Source organism: Bubalus bubalis, chromosome 7, assembly GCF_019923935.1.
Source record: "Bubalus bubalis isolate 160015118507 breed Murrah chromosome 7, NDDB_SH_1, whole genome shotgun sequence".
Taxonomy (NCBI): Eukaryota; Metazoa; Chordata; class Mammalia; order Artiodactyla; family Bovidae; genus Bubalus; species Bubalus bubalis.
In genome coordinates this window covers 91,147,115-91,172,943 of record NC_059163.1, presented here as the reverse complement: position 1 = coordinate 91,172,943, position 25,829 = coordinate 91,147,115, and the positions used below count along the sequence as shown (strand labels likewise).

The following is a 25,829-nucleotide window of genomic DNA, read 5'->3' as shown; positions in this document are numbered from 1 at the left end:
GGAGTGCATTCCTTTCCTCAGTGCACTTTGAAATGTAAATGAAAAGATGCCTTTGGAACCTTGTTGCTCACAGAGTGGTTGTGGACCACAAGCATCAGTATCTCCTGGGAGCTGGCCAGAAACTCAGAACCTCAGCCCTTCCAAAGTCTACCAAATCAGAAGTTGCATTTTAATGAGATCTTCAAATGATTCACAGGCACATTGTAGTTTGAGATGCACCACGTTACATCTTATATCAACAGAAAAGAGATGAGTAAGCTTGGTTCTAAAGCTTCAAAGAAACTCACTTTTCTATTTGGTGGAAATACATTTGTGACCTACGAGAGTTCACCCTGGATTTGTGAGTATTGAGACTTCTGAAGAAAGGAGCTTTGGGAACCTAACCTGTTCATATGTGAAAGTTTCTAAGATTCTAAAAATGGGTTGTGTATCCTTGTTTTCTGGAACAGAGTGTAGAGCATAGATTTCTTAGTAGTTGAGAGGCAAAGCTATGAATATCTGTATATAAAAGAGTGATATTCTAAAGAGTTTTCAAGTTATATAGTAGATGCTCAGTAAATGAGTGTCTGCTCTATTCAATTCCCTTCAGAATACCAGCTTAGAAAGTCTCAGATGGTAGAGACCTGTGGGCTATGTTTATCATATTTTCAGTGGAATATATAAGGTTGTTCAGTTGAGCTAATTGCCTCAGGCTGCTATGTGTTTTCACTTCTACCTTCTCAATTTTCTTGCCTCTCCTGTATCTATTCTACCAACTACTGGTGTTGCTGTTGCCATTGTGCCTATATCCACAGCGTTTCCTTCCTCGGCCTCATGATTCATTCTTTCTAACCTGCTGTGGGCTGGGTGAGTGGATAGTCACAGAAATTACCGTTTAGCTAAAATAACAGCCACATATTCTAAGTGAGAACTTGAGAGGATTTTCTGTAAGTGCACTTTTGCACATAGGCTATGTGGTAATTATTTGCCTAATAGTCCCACTTTTTTTTTTTTTTAATCTTTTAGAATCTTAGTTGTCTTAGACACTTCAGACTTAAATGCTAGTTAAATGACATCAACATAGGTGATCAAATGATATGAACAAGTGAAATTATTTGTTCCTATCATAATATGAGTCTTGGAACTCAACTTAGGATGCCCTAATAAAAAGAAGAAATGAAGATAAATGAGAAAAAATAAAAGTAAGTTTTAAGAAAAAGAAAAATCAAAGAAATCCATATATAAGAAAGTCAGTAGTGATATATGTAAAAGATATATATGTATACATATATATATGGGGACAGGTTACATCCTATTAATCTTTGTATCCCCAATACCTGGCCTATTAAAAATGCAATAAATCTGTAAACAGATCAGAATAAGGAGAAGAAAAAAGAAAACTGTGTCTTCATATTGGTAGAGGGACTCCTAAGAGGGAATGCCACTAAAAGAGGAAAGGTGTTCTACAAAGGTCAAATGTAATTTAAAAACTTAGAAGGGGTAAAAAAAAAAGCTGTGGAAGATGGAAGCCAGAGACAACAGAGAAGGAACTGGATTAGCATCTTATATATATATATATAAATAGATGTTCAGTTGTTCAAGGCTCCCACAACTTCTGTTACAGAGCATGAGTCCCAAATTGGGGGTGACAAATAGTGGCACGTGTCAGAATTTGACATTCAGCAAAAATGTCCCTCCTGCACCTGTAGCAGAGCTCACTTTCAATAACAGCATTTTTTCCTTTTGGACACAGATCTGGTCTCAGCATTACCCATCAAAACAAGCAGGATTGACACTCCCATACTGGGGACTCTGACACTAGTCACATACCTACAAAAGATCACTTTCAATGATTGGTAAAAAATTGGAGAAATGTGTTGAAGAAAAGAACTATTATCCCCCAATGTAAAAAAACAATGGACCAATTCAGCTTCATTTTGCTATTCAAAGCAGTGGTTCTCAAATTTTAAAGTACATCAGAATTACCAGGAGAGCTTGCTCTTGGCTCCCATCTCCAGAGTTCAGTAGGTCTGGGGTGGGACCTGAGAATTTGCATTTCAAACACTTTAAGATTCACCATTCAAAAGAATACTGGAACAAAATCTAAATATGTAAAACTGAAAATCTTTTGACAAGCAAAATAGTACGTTGTAATTAGCATAGGTTTATGAAGAAAAATGTAAATTAACCAACTATAGCTTGTAGTGAATAGAGCAAAAATTTTGATGCTAAAGAGACTCTGGTTTAAGCTCTGGTTCTGCTATTTACAGATTCATGATTTTTACCAAGATTACTTAAACTTTATATAAGCCTTAGTTTCCTCTGGTAAAATGGGGATAAGAAAAACATCCCCTAGAGTTACTGTGAGGACTAAACGGGGGAAATATATCTAAAAAGACTAGCACAGTGCCTGGTACCTAGTAAGCATTCATTCCGTCCTTCATCCTTTTCCTCTTCTTGGCTGACAGCAGTCGTGGGTCTTGAAGCAGTAGAGTGAAATAATATATTTTCATAAAGACTGTAGAATCTGTCATGCAAAAAGACTCATAAAAATGCTAGAAAATATTACGATGAATTAGTGGACAAGTGTAAGCAGCTTAGGTAATAAAGATCGCAGGGAGGTCCAGTGGTTAAGACTCTGTGCTCCCAAAGCAGGGGGCATGGGTTCGATTCCTAGTCACGGAATTGAGATTCCCCATGGCTGACCAAAGGAAGAAGAAAAAGATTGTAGGGGAGAAGTGTTAAAGCAGCATTCTAGTCCTCCTCTTAGAAGACTCTCCCCTAAAGAGACAAGGTTCAACTTCATCCCCTACACCTGTGATTAAAATGGGCTTCTTACACCCCAGAGGATACATTCCAGGGGCAGAAAGCCAACTGCCTAATTATTCCCTTAAGTGGCTTTTTTTGTTTTTTTTTCCTGAGCCACTTTTCAAAGGACTCCTAGGAAGTGTTGAAAACTGTTATTGTATAATCTTCTTGATGAAGCAAGGTGTGACCTTTTGCTCACACAGAGGCTTAGGTTTTTGTGGAAAAGCTGCCAATGCTGTGGAAAAGCACTTGCTCATTTTGTGTAGATGAAATATAATGTATTGTTGAAAATCCTAAAACTCAAAAGTACAAACTATTACAAAACACAACTGTTAATTGTATATTTGATGATATACATTATTTTTAATGATTTTAGGTATAACAGTATTGTGATGATGTTATGCATTTAAAGATACATGTTTAATGCTTACCTATAAAATAGTAACTCTGAGATTTGTTTCAAAATAATCTCAGGAGAGTAGAGGTTGGTGCCAGTATAGATGAAACAAGATTATCCAGAATTGACAAATGTTGACTAGTTGATGGGTATATGATAGCCCATTATACTATTTTCTCTTACATTATATTTCATTATCTACCTAAAATATTAAAAATTCAAGTAGTTTTTATCAATATGATACTGTTTTCTAGGACAGGATTGTCTGATATGCGTAATTTTCTCTAAAGATTCTGAAAATTTACATTTAACAAAATCATAGGTTTTAAACCTAAGAATCTGACAATGTATCTTCCACATGCAGGAACGAGTATATTTTAGCATTTGGTACTGTTTGGGTCCTTTATTAGTGTAAATGTATAAAATGGAAAGGAAAAATTAGCCAGAATTGTGGAAATAAGAATAAATTCCAAAAATAAAAACTACAAATCCAACTACTGAAACCCTATTTGTAATTCATCTGGTGCATTAAAGCACCAAGTATCATTAATTCATGGCAACAATTAAAAGGGGAACTTTGCATTATTCCAGGCCTACAACTCACTTTATGGTCGGCATAATCATTCAGTAATTAGAAATATCATCTTGCTGGATTCCATTCGGAATTCGATGTTTTTGAACAATTTCATTTCTAACACAGAGTAACTGTGGCCAGAATAAGATGGCAAAACGACTTGGGTAATGTAGTCCAGGGCTTGCTTGCCAGTTAGCACGCTGGGACATGCCAGAGATTCAGATTTCCCTCACGAAGACACACGAAGCTGAGTTCTTGCTTTGGATGCTACAGCTTCTCTTCTGAATACCAACAGGATGAGCCAACCCTTGGCAAAAATCTTGAGGAGGTTGTTTGTCTTTCAGTTTCTCTTACTCCATCCTCCCCTTTGCTCTTCCCGGTATGTAAGTCAGTGAGAAAAGTTCTCCGTTCTGACTGAGATTCTGTGTTTATCATAGAGAAATGTTTCTTTTTCCTTTGCCTTGGATTATAATTGCCGAAGGACTGGGAGCTTGAATGCCTATTTCCTTTAGAATTTAATATTAAGGGGGGGAAACACCTCAAGATGAGAAAAACAAAGACAAACCCCGGGTTCCTCTTCGGAGGAAGGGTGAATGGGGTCAGTCCGGCCAGACGTAGCTCTGGGCTCCGGATGTCACCCCGCACGCAGCGCTCGAACTCCCTCCCCACCGCCGCCCCGCGCGGGAGCCGCCCCCGCGCGCCTTCGATCCAGGTCCACCACTCTCGCCCCGGGAGGCCGCCGCCCCGAGCCCCGCCTCCGGCCTGGGTGCGCCAGGATCCGCCTGCAGGGGGCGCTGCGGCGAGCGCAGCCGGTGCCTGCGGGGAGCGACCCGGGGTGGGAGTCCCGCGGCTCCGGGCTTGGGGCGGCGGCAGGGCAGGGGCCGGGCGGGGTCCCGGTGCCCGCGGCGGCCCAGTTGGGCTGCGGGGTGGAGCGCGAGCATTCCAGCCGCGGTCCCGGGTGACTCCCTCGGTGACGCCGGCCGCGTTCTTTCCTCTTCCTCTCGCCTCTCCGGCCCCGCCTTCCCTTTTCCTCCGCCCACCCCACCGAAGCCGAGCCGCCGTCGCCAGCAGCGCCGTCATGTCGGCCCCCGCCGGGTCCCCTCATCCGGCCGCCAGCGCTCGCATCCCGCCCAAGCTTGGCGGAGCCGCCGCCTCAGGAGCCGCCGCGCCGGCAGGCCCGGGCCCGGGGCCGCACCAGCAGAACGGTGAGGAGGGCGGCCCGGGCGGAGCGCGGGGCCTAGTGCCGGCGGGGCAGCCTGCGCGGCGCGATCGGGCGGGGAGGTAGGGCGGGCGGTGGGAGTTGGGGGCTGCCGGGCTGGGGGCGGGGGGCGCACGGCGAGAGCCTGACTGGGGACTGGGCGAGGGGGGACGGACGCCCCGGCGCGGGGCCGACCCGGGGTCTCGGGGACTCGGGCTGCTTCTGGAGTGTGGCCCCAGGCCCTAAACCTCCGGGGCGAGTTGGGGCATAGAAAAGGGGCAGCCCGGAGACCACGTGAATCCCGGTTATCCCGCCCCGGGCGCGGGCGAGATGCCCAGAGCGACCCCTGTCGCGGAGAGACCCGGGGCCGCAGAGTGCGCGGTCCGGGGAGGGCTGCTTGAAGCCATGGAGCTGGGGAGGGTTGTGCCCTTCCTGTCTCGGGGAAAATTGCTCTGATTTCTGAGGCCCGGCGAGCACGCTGCCTGGAAGGAAACTTAAGTTAGTGCTCAAGTTTGTAGACAAAGGGTGTAAATAGGCAACACAAGTGTAACTGTAACCCTGACCCAGTTCGGCCTCGAGATCTGTCATTGCTGCTGCGGCTGCTACTCGAGCGTCTGGAGCTGGCTGGTCGTGTTTGAAAAGGAGCCGGTGTCAAATGGATTTAAACGAATACTTTTAGATCTGGGTGTTCCCCCCCGCCCCCCAGCTTCACTTTCAGAAACACAAAACGTGCCAGATTTGGCCCCGTTTGAGGCAAGGCCTTCATACTGGCAGCAGGCAATGCAACGTGAAGGCCGCTTTCACACTAAGGTCGTGGGCTTTGGGGATGTAACAGCCTCCGCTGAAAAATGATGCTTGCAGGATATCCATTCCCTCAGTTAGTGGATGGGGCCCGGGGACAGGGGCCCTCTCTGTATAAACGATAATGTTTCAGATGAGAACTCTCGAAACTAATTGACTGAATACTTTAGAAGAATATGTCTGGTTCTCTGTTTGTATAAGAGAACAAAGTCTGGTGGTGCTCTTCAAATGATTGTTGGACTGACCTATTTTAAAAACCCAGTCTGCTAGTGAAAACTTACTGGACTTTATAAATCAGTTCAGCGAACATTTAATTTTTACAGCTGATGCTGTTCATGCTTGCAGTTTATCGTTTATCCTGAGAACCAGAAGTTGAATTTTTTTTTTTTTATAAGTCAGACGTGATGGCTTAGTCTTCATAATCCTTTGGATCAGCCATAATTGTCAGTGTTACATGCAGTACTTTCTCTGGTCATTGTTTACTGTATGGGTTTTGAATGTGAACAGTGTAGTACGTTTTGTTCTTCTGCCCTGAACCAACATGAAGATATTATTTGTGAGCAGTTTTTGTTCTTGTAAACTTAAACATAAATTTTTGTTTTTGTTTAGTTTTTTAAATAGCTTTGTGTGTGGAAGAACTGAAAGAAGAGATCCCCAGTCTTTTAGAATATTGTAAATCCATGTTTAATAGTGACCCGAGGATTGTGTCTTTTCTTGATTTCCTGAGTATGCATTATTGTCATAGTGTACAATTTTTAAGGTGGCAGATATTTGCCTTAGTCTTAAAATTTTGTGAATACTCAGAGTGGCAGGATATCAGTTGTCATCAAGATGTTAAATATGTAAAAGATCAGTTAATATATTTAGAAGCCAGATATAGATGATGCTTGATTTCTGCTGTTTATAATCATTGCTTTCCTTTGATATAATTCATTTCAGCATTTGTTGCATGCTTGCAGTTGGGGACTTGAGATTAGCCTAAAAGATAAAACAAAATCCCTGCCTTTCTCCTAAATTGACATGTATTTTGGTGACATTCAAGTTGGTTATGACCTTGAGGGATTTGACAGATACAGGTAGGAGGGGAGGGAGGGCTGTTGGCGGGGCATGAACCAAAGTTGAAAAATTTAGGAACCAAGAGGCAAAAAGAGTGCTAGATGAGAGGGAAAACCCAAGCGATTAAAGCTGAAGAGAATACTTAAAAGCGGCCAGATTACAGAAAGGTCTTGAGTGTTAAGGAATTTGGAAATTAAGATAAAGGACTAGAGTTAATTTTTGTTTGTTTTTGTGAAAATAAGTGGCTTAAGTAGATAAATAACAAGATCAAGTCTGTTTTTGTTTTGCTTGTTCATCTCAGAGAAAAGTTACTTTTGTTTTTGGAATCCGAAGATAATGGTTAAGCAATCCTTTGGGTTTGTGATTGATTCTTCAGTCCTGTATAAACTAGTTTGCCTTTTTATATCTCTGTGGAATTCCAGACATGGTGAAAAAGAAATAGATCAGAAGTATGAGTTTGAAACATCACAGAAGACAGAGTTGTAAAACTGGATTGGTACCCAGCAATCACTTACTTTAGTGTTTATCAAACATTTTGAAAAACAGATTTCTTTTCCCAGAGGAGTTTGTAGAGCCCTGCTACAGACATCTGAAAAAAGCAGAGCCGTTGTGGTTAAAATTGAGGTGGAGGTCCAGGTAAGACACCTAGTTCGATTCCCTAATTAAACAGATGAAATCAAGATCCGGAAAGGTTTGGGTGGGTGTTATTCACCAGTGCCTAAATAAGCTTCTTGAGGGTAGCTGCCTGCATCCTTCCACTGCTATATTATTCAGTATTTTCGAGGCCTAGAACAGGTTATAGTTTCATTTGTTAAATGAAGTCTAATACCGTCTTTCTAGTTCTAAGTCCAGATCTCTTTCTATTACCAGACTCTAAGAAGTCTCTTACTAGACACTTTGACTTTGGAAAGGGTTGGGAGGCAGAAGCCCAGACTTCATTAATATTTTTCCTTGTTTTCTGTGTTTAACTGTTAACATACTTTTCCCCACTTATTCCTCCCCGTACCCCACACACACTTATTTGAAGATACAATTTGACTTCTTTGAGTTTGTGACATATTTCTTTTTGAACTTCCTTGGAGTTACATTTCTGTATTTCGGTTTTTCACTGAGCAGCATATGGGCAGTTTAGAATCATTGTATTTTCGTAGAAAGTATTAGTTGAATATTTTTCAGCTTACACTTTGCCTTTTGAGAGTCCTTCCAAAACAGAGTCCTCAAACAAGGAAAGACTGAGTGAATAACATCCTGGTAATTGCAGCGTAACTCCATTGTTGTTGTTTAGTTGCTAAGTCCTGTCTAATTCTTTTTTGGGTCTGTGGACTGTAGCCTGCCAAGCTCCTCCATCCATGGGATTCTGAAGGCAAGAATACTGGAGGAGTGGGTTGCCATTTCCTTATCCAGGGACTCTTCCCAACCCAGGAGTTGCACCCACATCTCCTGCATTGGCAGGCGGATTCTTTACCTTGAGCCACCAGGGAACCTGGCATAACTCCGTAATTTCTCCCCGTTGACTTAAATTGAAAGAGGTATTTTAGAAGTGGGTTTTTTTTGTTTGTTTTGGTGGGGGGCACTCAGATTTATCAATAAAACTCTGCTTTCTGATTCTTTTAGGAAGCAAATGGTGCTCATTTTCAAATGAAAAAGTGTTTTATTCCTACCATGTGCCTTTCCCAAGAATGATACTATCGGCAGTTTTGTCATTTCATTGTCCATAATGCAAGAAAGATGAGATAGTAATGGGAATTATCAGACTTCATTACTTTATTATTAGACTTCTTTACATAAACCGGAGAAGGTGATGGCACCTTACTCCAGTACTCTTGCCTAGAGAATCCCATGGACGGAGGAGCCTTAGTCCGTGGGGTTGCACAGAGTCAGACACGATGGAGCGACTTTACTTTCACTTTTCACTTTCATGCATTGGAGAAGGAAATGGCAACCCACTCCAGTGTTCTTGCCTGGAGAATCCCAGGGACAGAGGAGCCTGGTGGGCTGCCGTCTATGGGGTCGCACAGAGTTGGACACGACTGAAGCGACTTAGCAGCAGCAGCAGCATTACATAAACATACCTTTCACTCAGGAATACTGTCTGGTGGGTTATAGGAAACTCTTCAACTTTGAGAGCACATGCAAAATTTAAAATGATACAAGTGTACATACAGATACTAGTGTATCTGAAGTGAGTTCTTTTTGATTAGAGCAGTGTCTTTGTTTCAAGTTTCTAGTCTTCCTTTATAGCCAACCAGAAGCATCTGGTCCTCTCATGAAGACAGTGCCATGCTATAATAGAACTTTCTGCATACATAATTTCCTCCTAAACTGATTAATAGATGTTTCAAGGATCTTCTAAAATACATACACAAGTGTCTGGTATCTGGATTGTTTTTACTTTTTTGTTGTTGTGTTGCTTTAGTTATTTTTATTGTATTTTCATTCCCACCCCACACCTCCCCCTCAGTTTCTGAGATAATATGTGTAATAATTTTTGTGGATCACGTTCATTGCCACTGATCTCGGTATTTCAGCTAACTTCCATCTTTCTAATTCGTCTGTAAACCCTGAAGTATTAGATGCTAAAGACGTTGAAATAGAAGGGATTTTGAGCCAGTCTTCAATGGACTTTCCTAGAAATGAGAGCATCTTCAGAGTTAACACTGTGTGTTAGAGCAGATCTTGTTGTATTCAGCCCTGGGGAAGCCACTATTATTTCCAGTAGGTTAAGCATACTCAGACTTGCCAGAAAATGTAGGCTAGTGAGAAAGGTGTAGGCTCTGTTACAGCCCAGGGTTTTGTGGAGAAAATTACTTAACATCTCTGAGCTTCAGGGAATAATAATACCTTCCTCTTAAGGTTGTTGAGAAGATTACATTAAATGAGGTGCTGTTTTTTAAAGTACCTGGTGTTTAGTAAAATGAGATGCTTTGCAATTGACGGGCTCCTTCATTTCATTTCCTTCAAAACACCTGGATATAAATTCTTCAGGCAGCAGAGACCATGTGAGTTTTCCTCATCCTATTTCCAGCAGCAGAATGCGATAGGCACTCAGTGGAGTACGTGAACTTGGCTACTAACTTTCTTACACTGTCCAGCCCTCCCTGCAAAGAATCTGCTTTTGGAAGTTTTCCTCCAATAGGCCACTACTTCAGCTAGCTGCTTTATGGGAAGAAGGGTTTTAAGTTTTATACGACTGCATGCTGAAAGCTGCCAGGAAAAGGAATTGAGGAAAAGGGAGATGAAATAGGGAGGCAAGAGGGAGTAGTAAAATGCCTTGCCTAGACCGTAGCCAAGTCCTAACTCACTGTTTTTCCTAGTGTTTCTGAGAAATAGGTGTTGTGAAATGGGTTTGGAACCTTCACTGACTCGCATCTTCACTGCTTCTGAACTGTGTGAAATTGTATGAATTAATAACCTTTCACGTCCTTGTTTGTTTGTAAAGTGAGGATAGTGATACTTACAGGATTTTATGAGAATTATATAAGATTATGGATAGAAAAGCAGAGTACCTTGCATGTAGTAGGTTTTCAGCCAATATTGGTTTTCTTTTGGCCCCTTCACTCTTAGCAGTCATGATGGCATCCAAGAGGACACCTGATGGAGTGGCAGGAATAATCTATACTTGGTGCAGTGAGAGTTCATCTGAATGGTTCCATATGCTGTCTGCCAGGCATGACTGGAACAGTTACCTGTGTAGCTGTTAGCCTTCCATCAGGAAGAAGAATACAGGGTAATCAGATGTGATCCAGACTCCCCATTTTTTAAATCACTAGGGTTTTAATTGCAGACTTTTTAGAGGTGTATGTGTCTGTATACATTTTATGCTCATTAAAAATGTATTTTAGCAATAGTATTGATACTTTATATTCAAAATATTTAGTAATTAGTACTTAACATACTGACCACCCAGCCTTGACACTGGAGCAGAATTGTGTCAGACTGTAATGTGCCTGGCATTACTCCTTTAGTTGCTGGATCGTCATTGGGTCTGGGGCAAGGGACCAGCATGGTGGGATGTAACAGGGAAGCAGGGTCAGGACTGTGACTGTTCACCACCTGGCTCAGCAATGTTTTAATAAAGATGATTGTTAAAGTACATACAGGCTGAGTATTGAATTATTTCTTGGTAGTTCAGTGATGAATGAAATAAATTTTTAGTAATTAATTACTTTTCCAAATTAGTATGAATTGTATTTCAGTAGGACAGAGGAGCTTGTAGTTTGCTGACCTTGTTGTTCTTTTGAAAATAATAAAAACTTTGTAATCTGCCTTTTTACAAAAGTTGAAATTCTGGAATTCCTGGCAGTCCTGTGGTTAGCACTGTGCACTTCCTCTGCAGGGGACTCAGGTTCTATCCCTGGTTGGGAAACTAAGATCCTGCATGTGGTGTGGCATGACCAAAAACTAAGAATAAATTTTAAAAAAATGTTAAAATTTTTTAAATTTCAGGAATGTGATTCAGGAATTCAATTTTTTCCTGAATTAATTCAGTCTTTTCAATTCAGGAAAAGATTAATGAAGCAAACATTTTTATATTCAAAATGTTGCTTCTCTATGGAATGAGGGGAATGAGGAAACATTTAAGAGCCTATGATTTTTTTGGTATAGTGACTAGATGTTCCATAAGATACTTGCTGTGTAAATTTTGATTTTCATATCGAGTTTGCATAAAGCAGGAATAGAATCAGTTTTCCTTTGGTGAGAATCTGATCTCAGGAAGGAAATTATGTCACTGAGGCAGATCTATCCTTTGGGTAGATTTTATGATAATTTTCTCTCAATAAGGATAGCAAGGGTGCTTATAGAAAACCAGAGGCTGTATCTCGCTTGTGTATGATAATATCAGTCAGGCTGACCATCTAAAACCTTTGCAGCTGTGATTAGAGCTAGGGAGATTATCCTGGATCTGGGTGGGCCTGATATACTTGCAACCATCCTTATTGGAAACTGGAGGAGTCAGCCTACAGAGAAAGTAGTAACAAGACCACAGGAGCAGAGGTTAGAATGATGTACTTTGAAGATGGAGGGAAGGGGCCACAAGCCAAGGAATGCAGGTGACCATTAGAAGCTGAACAAGGTAAGAAAATGGATTCATTCCTCAGGCTTCAGAAAGAACCAGCTTTGCCCATGACACCTTGACATTAGCTCAATGAAACTGATTTTGGACTTCTGACTTCCAAACTGTAAAGTAATAAATTTGTACTATTTTAAGCCACTAAATTTGTAGTAATTTATTACACTGTACTAGGAAACTCATACATCTAATAAGAAGGAAAAAAAGCGGCAATGTCCAAACACTTTAGATGCGATGAAATGCAGTAGATTTTTACTTTCTTTTTGTTTCGAGTGTTCTTATACTTGAACTGCTAAAGAATAAAAAGTGTAGAATGGCAGAGAAAAAATATTCAGACTTGTAATTTGTTCTGGTTAGTAGAGTATAAGTCTTAAGTTTTGAATTCTTTTTCTTTATATATCATGCACATGCATGCATACTGTCGCTCAGTCTGTCTGACTCTTTGGGACCTCATGGACCATAGCCCACCGGCCTCCTCTGTCCTTGAGATTTCCCAGGCAAGAATACTAGAGTGGGTTGCCATTTCCTTCTCCAGGGGACCTTCCCAACACAGATACTGCACCTACATCTCTTAAGTCTCCTGCATTGGCAGGCGGATTCTTTACCACTGAGCCACCAGGGAAGCCCTTAAATATCATGTAGTTGTGGATAATTGTGATGAGATAAATGCCTGATACAGAAGTATTTGATGATTATTTACTGGGCTTATTTTTTTTTTCTTCAAAACACAGCAATGGAATCCATGAGCCAGTCAGTATCCTAAGCCTTAAGGATATGATAGAGCGGAGAGCAAAGTAGGCCCAGGTTTTTGACTTACAGAGTGTACACTTAGTTACAGTCCCAGGTGGAAAGCACTGTCACAGAGGTCCAATATACTGCAGTACAACATTAAATGGGCATCGACTTGTAGAATTACAGAATGTTTTCTAGAGGAAGAGCTGAGAGCTGAAGGATGAGTAAGAGTTGGTCAGGAGAAGCGGGTAGAAGGGGACCTCGAAGGTTCCCGGTAGAAGGAAGAGCCTGTGTGAACAGTCAGAAGTGAACAAGCATGACTTGAGAACTCTCTGTGCTAAGAGTGAGTGTATGTGGAATAGAGATTTTCAGCCTTTTCACTCATGGCTACTTTAGTGCTAAAGTTTTTGGTGACATTCTTGAAGGAGTTAAACTTAGAACACATGTATTTTAAAACAGCAAGTTCCAGGAAAAATATATTAACATGATCCTCCTCAGAAGTCTTTATAAAGCAACTTAATATTCTGCCCTAGTCAACCTCTTTGCTGGCCTTTTGACACAAAGCTGTAGCATGCAGCCTTACCTGATGTTGTGCTGTGGCTCCTTTGCTTTTCTTGTGGCAAGTTATACTTCTTTACCAGCTCAGCATTCTGTGTCACTTCATCATAACACTAGGCATTTCTAGTTGTAGCAGAGCTTTTGATACATTTTATTGATCAAAGTTTGGCAAACTCAGGTGAGGACTTGCAGTATATTAAGGTATACCTTTAGGAAATCATTGTGAGAAGGAGGAGTAGTGAGCTGTGAGTGGCAGAGGTTTCCCCAGTGGCTCAGTGGTAAACAATCTGCCTGCCGATGCAGGAGACACGGGTTCGATCCCTGGTTGGGGAAGGAAATGGCAACCCCCTCCAGTATTCTTACCTGGGAAATCCCCAAAACAGAGGAGCCTGGCGCGCTGCAGACCATGGGGTCACAGAGTCGGGCACAACTTGGCAACTGAGCACAAGCACACAGACAAGCAGGGCGGGGTCGGGTCATAAAAAGTCTCTGCTTTGGTTTTATCTTTGCTGCTGTAACAAGTAACCACAAACTGGTGGCTTAAAACAACATGAATTCATCTTCTGTAGGTTGGAAGTCTAACTGGGCTAAAATCCAGGTGTCATTAGGGCTGCATTCACTTCCAGAGGCTCTAGGAGAGAATCCATTTCTTAGCTTTTTCCAGCTTCCAGAGGCTGTGCACATTCCTTGGCTCTTGGCCACTCTTTCCATCTTCAGAGCCAGCAACATTGCCTCTCTCAGAGGAGTATTCTGTGATCACATCTCCTTCTGACTCTCTTCTGCCTCCCTTTTCCACTTATAAGGCCTCTCATGATTGTGTGGAGCTTACCTGGATTATATATTCCCTCTTTGAAGGTCCACTGACTTAACAGCCCTAATGCTATCTGTAATGTTACCACCCATGTAACCTAGCATTTTCACTGGTTCTAGGGATTAGGACATGAATGTGGGGTGAGGGAGGGATTATCATGTCTCCCACTATCTTACAGGCCATATTAGAGAATTTGAATTTATTCTTGATGGCAAGAGAAACCGTTAGAAAGCTTTAAACAAGGAACAATCTGCTATTCTTCTTCAAAGTTTTTTTTTTTCCCCCCCCCCCTATTTTAGTACCTTGCCTTTCCTTAGAAATTTTAGAATCTTCTTGTTGGTATTTATTTAAAAAAAAAAAGCCTTCATGTGTTTTTGTTGGGATTGTATTGAATCTGAAGATCAAAGTTGAAGATTAACTTACATCTTAATGTCAAGCCTTCCTGTCCACAAAGATGGTATATCATTCCATTTATTTAAGTCCTGGATTTCTTTCGTCAGTGTTTTGTAGTTTTCTACATATAGATTCTTCACATATTTCATTAGATTTGTATTTTCAGTACTACTTTTTGTGTGAGCTGTTGTAAATAGTATTTTGGCTTTAGAATCTGAATCCTGAATTTTTTAAAATAGTGATTGCTATTACTACATAATAAATTACAACAGAACTTAGGGGTTAAATAACCATTATTCTCACAGCTTGTGTTGAGCTAAGAATTTGAACAGGGCACGGCAAAGATGGCTTTTCTCTGCTCTAGGACGTCTAGGGCCAGAGCTGGGAAGATGCAAAGGTTATTTTGATGGCTGGAGATTAGGATGACCTTGAAGGCTCATTTATTCACACATCTGGCACTTAGACTAGAATATATCAGACTTGTACTTCAAACCAGAGTGCCTAGCAGTGACCACTCTGTGTGTTTTTGGCATCCTTAGACCATGGCAGCTGTGGAGTAAATGGGCTTCTAATGGAGTTGCTTAGGGATCCACATGCAAATAATCCCATCAAACAATACAGGTGCTCAGTTATCTATGACTGAGTCTGGGAATTTATACAGCTTTGCTTCTGCCATTCTTTATTGGTGGAAGCTGTTACAAGCCTGCTGAAATTCAGGAGGAGTAGACAGAGCCTACCCTTTAATCAGCAGAGTGTCAAAAGAGTTTGGTGACCATGCTTTAAAACTGCCACTGTTACTGAGGCAATTATCGGGAATATAAGTAAGTGAAAATGCTAATACTAGTGAAATTCCCATAATTTACAGAGTGTCGTTTTTTTTTTTTTTTCTTTTTTAAGAGAATGGGTGCATTTGTGATCTTTGCCAGGCTTATTTTTTAGTTTATACAGAAGAAATATAACTTTAATATTCACAACCCCTGGGCTTCCCTGTTTGCTCAGAAGGTAAAAAATCTGCCTGCCATGTAGGAAACCCAAGTTTGATCCCTGGGTTGGGATGATCCCCTGGAGTAGGAAATGACAGTCCCCTCCAGTATTCCTGCCTGGAGAATCCCATGGACAGAGGAGCCTGGTGGGCTACAGTCCATGGGGTCTCAAAGAGTCAGACACGACTGAGCAACTAATCATTCACTATTAATATACTCTAAGAAAAAGTTAAGAATTATCTAATACATTTTAAAGTTGAAGAAAATGCACAACTTGTTAGGTCACAGTAAGACAAATTTTTTAAAAATTATTTTCTTGTCCTAGCATTTTCTTTAAATTTAAACTGATCTTTATTTTTTTTTAGTGCAGGTTTAAAAAAATTGATTTTAAATATTCAAAAAATTATTTTACTTTGAAAGGAGTTAATTCAGATACTATTTTGGTTAAATTATACTAGAATTTTGGGGGAGGGTACTCTTGGATCATTTAGATTTTGATAAGGAATGGTATGCATCGACATATAATTAGCTATTCTTACCTTTGCACCCTCTTTCCAAAGTAAGTACCTTCCTTTTCCTTGATGGATGGAAAAGTAAATAGACTTTTTTGGGTGGGTAATTTACTTCTGATAAATGTTACCAGTTCCAACATTCCTGTTATTTTTAGAAGAATGGCATTTGAGTAGCTTGGACAAGATCATGGTTATTGTCCTGCTTTCAGAGATCATTTAGCGTAGATAAGCCAAATCAAATCATAGAGGGAGTAGATATTTAAACAGATTTATCTGATCTCTTGATTAGTAAATGTGTACATTGTTGGGTTTTCTCGGGCTATAATGAAGAGTAGCAAAACCATTTTTTAAGATCTATTTTAGTAAGAGGAGAAGAACATTTTACACTTTTTTTTAAGGCATGTTAATGAAAGATTTGTATTAAGACTTGTTTCCTTTTAAGTAAAATTCTTTTAAGTCAACTATGATCATGTGAAATATCCTATAAGAAAAGTAAATTATATACCTAGTAAAATAGTGTTACCTGAGTTTTGGTTCCTTGTATACTTGGAATTACAGAAATTTGGACATTATTTTTGTTTACAGCTTGATTGTGTAGTTATCTTTGGAGAATGTATTTAAATGACTAAATGCTAAAGATTATTTAGTAGGAATTGAAAATAGAATAAGGAAATTATTCATGTATCTTTTATGAGTACATATTTTCTATTTTATACATTATTATGGCAAGGAATACAGTGACACCTTCCTCTGTGTCAGTGAACTTGAAGCAGCTTGAAATTTATATACGTATATCTTTGCGTGTGTGTGTATGTGTGTATGTGTGTGTGTGTGTATTTGATTATCCTTTCATTTGGGCTTCCCTGGTGGCTCAGACAGTAAAAAATCCACCTGCAATGTGAGAGACCTGGGTTTGAACCCTGGGTTCGGAAGATCCCCTGGAGAAGGGAACAGCTACCCACTCCAGTATTCTTGCCTGGAGAATTCCATGGAGAGACGAGCCTGGCAGGCTACAGTCCACAGGGTCGCAAAGAGTCGAACATGACCAAGAGACTTTTACTTTCACTTTTCATTTCAGAGGCTTCCCTGGTGGCTCAGGGGTTAAAGCGTCTGCCTGCAATGCGGGAGACCCGGGTTCAGTCCCTAGGTCGGGAAGATCCCCTGGAGAAGGAAATGGCAATCCGCTCCAGTATTTATGCCTGGAGAATCCCGTGGAAGGAGAAGCCGGGTAGGCTACAGTCCACGGGGTCACAAAGAGTTGGACACGACTGAGCTATTTCACTTCACTTCACAGATACCTATTTCATTCCAAAAGACAAGCAAATTAGATTCTAGGATAATTCAAGTTTGCCCTTGGAACCAAAACTAGAATTCCATTGTTTGAGATAATTGACCTTCTGGGCTGAAGAAAGCTAGTAGGATTTTAGTGTAGCGAGGGCCAGCAGATCACTGTTTAAAAGCATGGACTTGAGCCAGATTATCTAAATCAAATCCCAGCCCTATTACTTTCTAAGTATGTGACTTTATTAACTTAAATTTTGTTTCATTTATCTTATTATAAAGTAGTTATAATGATACTCTTTATTTCAGGTTGTTATGAGGAGGAATAAAGGAGTGAATATATATAAAACAGAACAGTGAGTGGCACAAAGTGTAATGTTTAGACTATTAATAAAATTAAGTTATGATAAATTTAATGATACTGGTAAAATAAATACATTCTGTAGTGAACAAAGATAAATATGTAAAAATGAAAGTATTAAAAGCACTAGAGGAAAACATGGGTAGTTTTATAATATTGGAGTGGGGGAGGCTCTATGAAGTATGAATTAAAATTTTATCAAGCATGAAAGATTTTACTACATGATAATTGAGAAACTATAGCAGGAGACAACGTGAACAAAGTTAAGTAATCTGAAGGAAATACAGGCAGCACATAATGGTAACATATGGTTAAATTGCTTAATGTATATGAACATTTATAAATTATTAAGGGACACACAATCCTTTGGGGAGAGGGTAGATAACAAAGATACCCAAGTGGCTAAGAAACATTTGTAAGGATTCTCAGCATCACTCAAAGTTTAGTACTGCAAGATAAAATGTTTCTCTCTTATTAGATTGGCAGAGATTAAAACGTTACTCAGTGTTGCGAAGATGAGGCATTCTGAAGTATCATTGACGAGAGGTACAAATTGATAGACATTTTTGGAGGTATTTGGCAATAATGGTCAATTTTCAGTTCAGTCGCTCAGTTGTGTCCGACTCTTTGCGACCCCATGAATCGCAGCACACCAGGCCTCCCTGTCCATCACCAACACCTGGAGTTTACTCAGACTCATGTGCATCGAGTCGGTGATGCCATCCAGCCATCTCATCCTCTGTCATCCCCTTCTCCTCCTGCCTCCAATCCCTCCCAGCATCAGGGTCTTTTCCACTGAGTCAACTCTTCACATGAGGTGGCCAAAGTATTGGAGTTTCAGCTTTTAGCATCAGTCCTTCCGATGAACACCCAGGACTGATCTCCTTTAGGATGGACTGGTTGGATCTCCTTGCAGTCCAAGGGACTCAAGAGTCTTCTCCAACACCATAGTTCAAAAGCATAAATTCTTGGGTGCTCAGCTTTCTTCACAGTCCAACTCTCACATCCATACAGGACCACTGGAAAAACCATAGCCTTGACTAGATGGACTTTTGTTGGCAAAGTAATGTCTCTGCTGTTCAATATGCTATCTAGGTTGGTCATAACTTTCCTTCCAATTTTAATTGCCCCTAAGCCCTTTGAACCTCCAGTTTCAATTCTAGGAACTTATCCTGCAGATTCATCACAGAGGTAGACCTCATAAATTAGTTCACTCCCTGGAATAAATATTCATCATGGGGATTTGGTAAATAATGTTATGTTTCTACAATGAAATATTATTAGATTCTTTTAGAAGAATAATAAAGATTTATATATGTTAACACAGAAGGATATCCTTGCCGAACTGTAGTATGGTCTTTGTGGTTAAGTACATATATATATGTGTATGTATATATTACATATATTGTACATATAGGTATCCAAAGAATACACAAGAAACCATTACCTAAACTACATCTGGGAAGTAGGATTTCAGCTACCAGGGAAAGAAGGGGACTTGTACTTTTCACTTTATGTTCTTCATTGTTTGAATTTTTTAAATAGTAGATAATATGTTAGTTTTATAATTAAAAAAAGGAGGGGGGCAGTAAGAAAGGTTTGAACTTCGACTTTGGTAGGTGTATTGTTATCATGACAAAATAGCCTAAAACTTACCAATTTAAAACAACAAGTACTAATCTCATAGTTTCTTTGGGACATGAAGCAGTCTAGCTGGGAGATTCTGGATTAGGGTCTCAAGCATGAGATTGTAGTCAGGCTGTCAGCTGGGGCGCCGGTTATCTTTAAGACTCTATTACTTGGTGTGAAGAGTCTGCTTCCAGACTCACTCTTGAGGTTGTGTGCAGACCTCAGCTTCTCTCTGGCTGTTGGTCATGAGAATGTGATTCCTCACTGTATGGGTTTTTCCAGAGAGCTCTTCACGACTTGGCAACTTTGATCTTCCGCACTGAGAGATCTATGAGTGCCAGTGCCTGAGACAGGACAAGTCTTGGGAGTGATAGCATTGCCTCTGCTGTATGCTGCTGGGCACACAGTCCAATACGGGCATATCGTGGGAGGGTATGAGTACCAGAGCATGGAGGTAACTGGGCACCATCTTGGAGGCTGACTACCATGGCGGGTCTGTTAGAGTACAGTCTCTTGTAACAGTTTGGGATTATGAAGAAGTAAATTAGGGCAACATTTAGATGGGAACTGTACTTAAACATTAGTTGCCTTCTTACTAATCCCTGTCAATACTTGCTTTTCTTTTTCAGGTCCAGCACAGAATCAAATGCAGGTTCCATCTGAGTATGGATTGCCTCCTCAAAACTATATTGTTCCCTCAGGACATTACTCTCAAGGACCTGGGAAAATGACCTCATTGCCATTGGAAAGCCAGAGTGGTGATTACTACTCTGGTCTCTATACGGTACCAACCCAGAACGTGGCGACTCCTAACACAGCCAGCCAGCAAGCAGGAGCACAGCAGATGTATGGCAGGGCTCCTCCCGCCCCTCACGCTGTGGGATCCACTCCGGGATCTTTCCAAGGTGCCTCGTCCTCCGCATCGCATTTGCATACGAGTGCCTCCCAGCCGTACTCCTCTTTTGTGAATCATTACAACAGTCCAGCCACGTACTCTGCCAGTTCCTCTGTTGCTTCTCAGGGATTTCCCTCTACTTGTGGTCACTATGCTTTGTCAACTGTTTCTAATGCTGCGTATCCTAGCATTTCATATCCCTCTCTACCTGCTGGTGATCCATACGGGCAACAAATGTTTACCTCACAGAATGCTCCAGCTGTCAGGCCAATTAGAGATAATTCATTTTCTGGTCAAAACACCGCTGTCAGCCATCCGTCCCCACTTCCACCTCCACCATCACGACAGTACCACCAGCAGCAGAGTCTTTCAGGATACAGTACTTTTTCGTGGTCAGCCCCAGGCCTTCCATCAACCCAAGACAATCTGATTCAAAACCACACCTCCCTGGCTACAGCCAGCAACCCAACAAATACCGGTAGGTTGAATGAAAAGTCCACCAAAGCATGGTTGAAAGTCAGTGCATTTCCAATCCGTTTTTATTGCATGACGGTTAAAGATGATATTGCCCATTAGAAAAATCAGAAATTAGCTTACTTTTGCTGTTTATTTGCTTTTATTTACTGTAAAATTTTGCAGCATCTCCTTGAACCCTTCCCCTTCATTTGTTCACAGCTAGCCACCTGACCATCTGCCTTGTATAGCATGGTTCCTTGCCCCGAGTAGGATCTCAGTTGGTGTTTACTGATACGTTTTCTTGCCTCTGCAGTAGTAGTCTTTAATGTGAGTTAGGAATAGGGCACAGTGGAAAAGTCCATTTGAGGATATGTTTTGTTAGCTGCTTTCTTTTTTATATTAGTTCGGCTTTGGGACAGTTATTCTTCCAGCCATAGACCCAGTTCTCTGTAGAAAAAATTATGGCCTGAAATACCAAACTGGTTAGGTGAACCCTTATTTGCAACTTTCACAGAAGATATGTTTCCTATACATTAAAGCTGATGTTTTCTCAGCCCCAGATAGATAAGTTAGAATGAAGGACAGTGAAGATGGAGAAAGATGCATGAAGAATACCCTTGTAATTAGTTTTTCTCACCTTCCTAGACTAAGATATGATTAAATTTATTTGTTTAAAAAAGTTATGTACACAAGCTATATATGTAGTTTATTTAGTGTGGGGTTTGCATAAAATATACTCATTTTAATTCATCTTGTCACTTTGACCTTAACAAAATCTGCTCTTGAACTGAATGAAACAGTATGTAAAGAATGAGTACTGGAAATCTGTGATAGTTTTCTGAATGATGTCTCTAGATGGTTTATCAGAGTCTAGATAGCCACATGTCAAGGATGTTATAGAAAAGTATCCTTCCCTGGACAGTTAGATTATTTAAAGTTAGGCCGTTAGAATCTTAGATCTGAGCTGCACATTTGAGATCACCTGTTCTTTCAGTGCTGTTATTTAGAAACACCTTGGGTTACAAGCAACTAATAGTGGTTTAAATAGAAAAGGTGTTTTTTTCCTCACATAACAAGGAGTCAAGAAGTCTAGGCAGATGCAGATCCAGATGTCCTCTTTGTCTTCTCTGCCATCCTTAGTATGTTGGTTTATAGAAACAAGATAACTTACTTACCTGTCAAAATTAAAAGCAGAAAAAAGGGAGAGGAAAGACAATGGGTTCGTGGCACTGACAGGCTTCATTTTCCGTGTCATTTGCCATTGCTGTTTTAAAAGACCATGTCTAATTTAAGGGAAGGCCAGAAAATGAATAGTTCGCTTTGGAGCCTCCATGGTAGAGACAGGCATGAAAAAAGGGGTTAGCATTGACTGGGTCTTAGGTAAGTCAGCTTGAAGCATCCGTCACAATTCCCAAATCTGGCTCTGCACCAGAATCCCTTGCGTAGAATCCCTCAAACCCAACTGACTGAGCTAGAATAGAATAATCTCCAGGGTAGTCTTGGGAATCTGAATTTCTGACTGGATCTTGAGTGATGTCTGGTAACAGATCCAAATTCTAGTGCTGTCCCTTTGCTTTACAAACTAGGAAAGCCTGTAGTCCTGAGTACTGGAAGAAGTTCAGTTGCTTCTGACTCTTAGTCTGCCCATCTTGGAACCAGGGCTTTCTGTCCCGTAGAAATCCTGTTTTCTTTTTCCTTTCAGCAATCCTTTTACAGATCAGCTTATCTAAGGTCCCTCTGACCTAAGGATTTTATGACTTTTGTGACCAAAAAAAAGAAGAAAGTCAGGTAATTCCTATCTTATTTCTGAGATGGGAATAGGACTGGTAGGATGAATTTATATTAAGATATAGGATTGAAAAATGTGGGGCCACTTGGCTTATGAGTAGAATACCTATTGGCAAGGGCCTGCTATTGAAAAAAATATCGAATAAATAGTAAGGAGAATTACAAAATTACCTTCTATTTGAATGACTAGTAATTAGTCCATTAGGCAAAGAGTCCATTAAAACAAAGTCCATTGTTTTAATTGTAATACTATATTATGAAAGCCATAATAAATATAATTTTAGAAGTTAATGTGTAAAGAAGTGGGTTTCCCCCCCTTAGATTGGTAAATGACTTTTTAATTGTAGTTCAGAAGTTGACAAATTAGATACATCTCAGGTTAATATGGCCTGTTGTTTGTCATCATGTTAAAAGAGATTACTTTTAAAACTTACTTTAAAATTCAGTATTACAGAAGTTCCTAAACTTCCTCAGTTGATGTTTCTCTATTTTTTTCCAGTGCCCCACACTATATCGTAGTAATAGTTCATAAGGTTTTCTGACAGATGTTACTAATTTCTCTTGGAAAATTTAAAACATCCCTTGGAACTGCAAGTTTGTTGCAAGGGCAACTTGGGTACCTAAGTACAAGGTTTGGGAACCATAGGTATATTGATTGTAACTTTCTAGAAAGACAAGCAGTTTAATTGCTTTGGACACTTAAATTATATTATCAAAGTAGGAATCATATATTAAGCATGGTTTTGTATGAAAACTAATCTTTGAGTAATTGATAAGAATGATTGCATTTATTACTTGATTATATTAGCTTCATTTTCAGGTAATATAGTTAAACTTCAGCAATTCATGAAGGGTTGAGATCCAAAAGCATAACCTGAGTTAAGTGAAGTCGCTCAGTTGTGTCCGACTCTTTATGACCCCATGAACTGTAGCCTACCATGCTCCTCTGTCCATGGGATTTTCCAGGCAAGAGTACTGGAGTGGGTTGCCATTTCCTTCTCTAAGGGATCTTCCCAACCCAGGGATCGAACCCCAGTCTCCCGCATTGTAGGTGGATGCTTTACCATCTGCACCACCTGAGTTAAATGATTATCAAAAATACAGTGATTGATACAAGCTGTTACTTTTAGGCAGTTGAGTTCATATTCAGAAATGTGGAATAAAAGAGACATTTAAACATTATCTCATTTGCCTCTTTATTTTAGAAAAGCACATTAATATAATTTAGCACTAGAATTTCAGATTATTTTTGTTAAAAACATAGTGATGTATGTTTTGAGTGCTATGTTAAGTTAATTTAGGGTGAAATTTTGGCTAGTGTTTAAAAGGTATCATTAGGCCATTAAATATTTTTTTAACTGTCTCTATAGGTAAATTTCTCAAGGTTCAGAAGCTCTTTCCTAGTTTGAGGTGAAGTTGGTTGAGTAATACAAGTTCAACAAGGATCACATCTTGCTGGAATATTGTAAAATAGTAGTATCTGATTAATGCTATTTTACCAAGTACAATTTTATTTTTTTTAAAAAGAAACTTTAAAAAATCTACTCATAAAAATAATAATAAACATTGATAAAATCCTTGTGTAAAAATCTACAACTTACATGATACTAAGGTGTAATCACTGATATGTTAATATATGTCTGTCATCTTGAGGTGATGATGTGCCTGAGGAAGAGCAAAGTAGATACTAGGAGGTGACTCTCTGGATAAAGAAATCAAGTTAGAAATGTTAGAAAACTACATTGGAGGTACAAACAGTACAGTTAAGAGATTATTTTCAGCTTCGGGGACGTGTGTTGAGACTGCAGAGTTGTGAGATAATAATAATTTTGCTCCCTCATAGTCCTTCAGTTTTTCATAGGCACTCTTGAACCTTATCTTTTCTCACCTTTGTACCTCCCACCTGAAGATTTTCGATACTTACTTCCTTAAGCTCAGAAGATGAAATGTTCATCTTTATGACCATTTCCTTCAAAACTTGGTTTTATCGGTTATTCCTTTTCTGGTGTCTCAGTTTCCCAGTTTCTGCTGGGCTGTGGCATTGGGAAGATGAGAGGAAAGGACGAGGCGAAGGAAAAACATAAGCTTGGTTCTGTCTGTAATCAGCAACCATCAGAAGTTTTTAAGCACAGTGGTGACTGTCAGGTTTGTGATTTAGATCTTCCTGTGAGCAGCGTGGTAGGTGAACTGGATGAGGAAGAACTTGGAGACAAGACTAACTAGGAAGGAATTAGCTACAACTATCTAGATGAAGGATGCTAACACAGGTTGGGATTCATTTAGACAGAAGACAGGTGGCAAGAGATGATTTCCAGAAGTGGTTGATAGGGTTTATGAAGGAAAAGGAATAATAGAAGTTGACTTAAAATTTTCTAGTTTGAACAGCTTGAATGGGTAATGGTGTTATTAGTTGAGAATTTAATCTCCCTAGTTCCAACAGAGTTGTATGTACACTTACTGAGGAGCTGCTAAGAACTAACAAGGGAACTACCTTAATGCCAACAAATAAATAGATAAACGGTTTATTTTTGAATTGTGTTCTGTTGTTACATATACCGTATTTCATCTGTCACATTCTCTTTATGAAAGGGGTAGTTTTGTTGTTTTTTTTCCTGGCATTTTTTTTTTTTTTTTTTGGTGGTCTTTAATATTTGTGGAACTTGTCTTCATTTATTTGACAGATATTTGAAAGCCAACTATGTGACAGGCATTTATTTTAGTGCTGGGAGATAAAATAGCAAATAAAAAGACTTGATGCCATACCTCATGAAGTTGTAATCTTCATGGGAAGGCAAACATTATACAAATAAATGCAAATAAATGTGAAATTGCTATTGTCATTTAAGTATCATGAGGCAGAGATTTATGGTGCTTGGTGAAGAGTATTCTAGGTACATCTGGCCTGTTAGTCGTGGAGCTTAGCAAAGTTTTCCTTGATATTTGATATGTGAGCTGCAATCTGAAGAATGAAGTTTCCATGTATAAGAGATTACATATAAAACAAGTGTCTAAATGCAAAAAGGCAAAACTTCAAAACTTTTCAGAGAAAATGTGGAAGAACCTTCAAGTAGGGAAGAATTTCTGAAGGACACTACACATAATGTTAGCTAGCCAACTAATTTCTAATTAAGAACTTTACTTGCCATTAACTGGGAGAAAAAAATTTATAGTATTTTATCCAAAATTACACAAGTAACATATAAGATCAATAAGAAAAAGAAAAATACACAACCAAGAAAAAAACACAAACAGGCATTTCACAAACGAAAACATACTTGGTCTCATTAATAATCAGGGAAAAGCAGCTTAGAATGGGAAAACTACTTATACCTAGTGTCAGGATGAGGAAACTTTGAGAGACTGAGCATACCAGGTCATGGCAAGGATGTGGAATAAAAAAAAATCTTAGACACTGTTTGTTGGAGGATCTATTGGTTTAATATTTTAGGGAAATTCGGCATTAGTGGAATTGAAGGTGACCATACTCTAGAACACAGCTATCCTACTTCTGTGCACTCTAGAGAAGTGTTCTTCTCACACTTTGTG

The 25,829-nt window shown here is 39.9% G+C and overlaps 1 protein-coding gene across 4 annotated transcripts in view; it reads left to right on the top strand.

Moving 5' to 3' along the window:
* The first annotated feature begins 4,287 nt into the window (after positions 1 to 4,287).
* Positions 4,288 to 25,829, top strand: part of SEC24B (SEC24 homolog B, COPII coat complex component) — an 80,373-nt gene continuing 58,831 nt past the window's right edge. For all 4 annotated transcript variants that reach the window (XM_025290308.3, XM_006052215.4, XM_006052214.4 and 1 more), the window contains exons 1-2: positions 4,288 to 4,963; positions 19,774 to 20,517. In XM_025290308.3, coding sequence (XP_025146093.3) covers positions 4,303 to 4,963; positions 19,774 to 20,517 — 1,405 coding nt within the window. In that variant the 5' untranslated portion in view covers positions 4,288 to 4,302. The remainder of the gene's footprint in view (positions 4,964 to 19,773; positions 20,518 to 25,829) is intronic.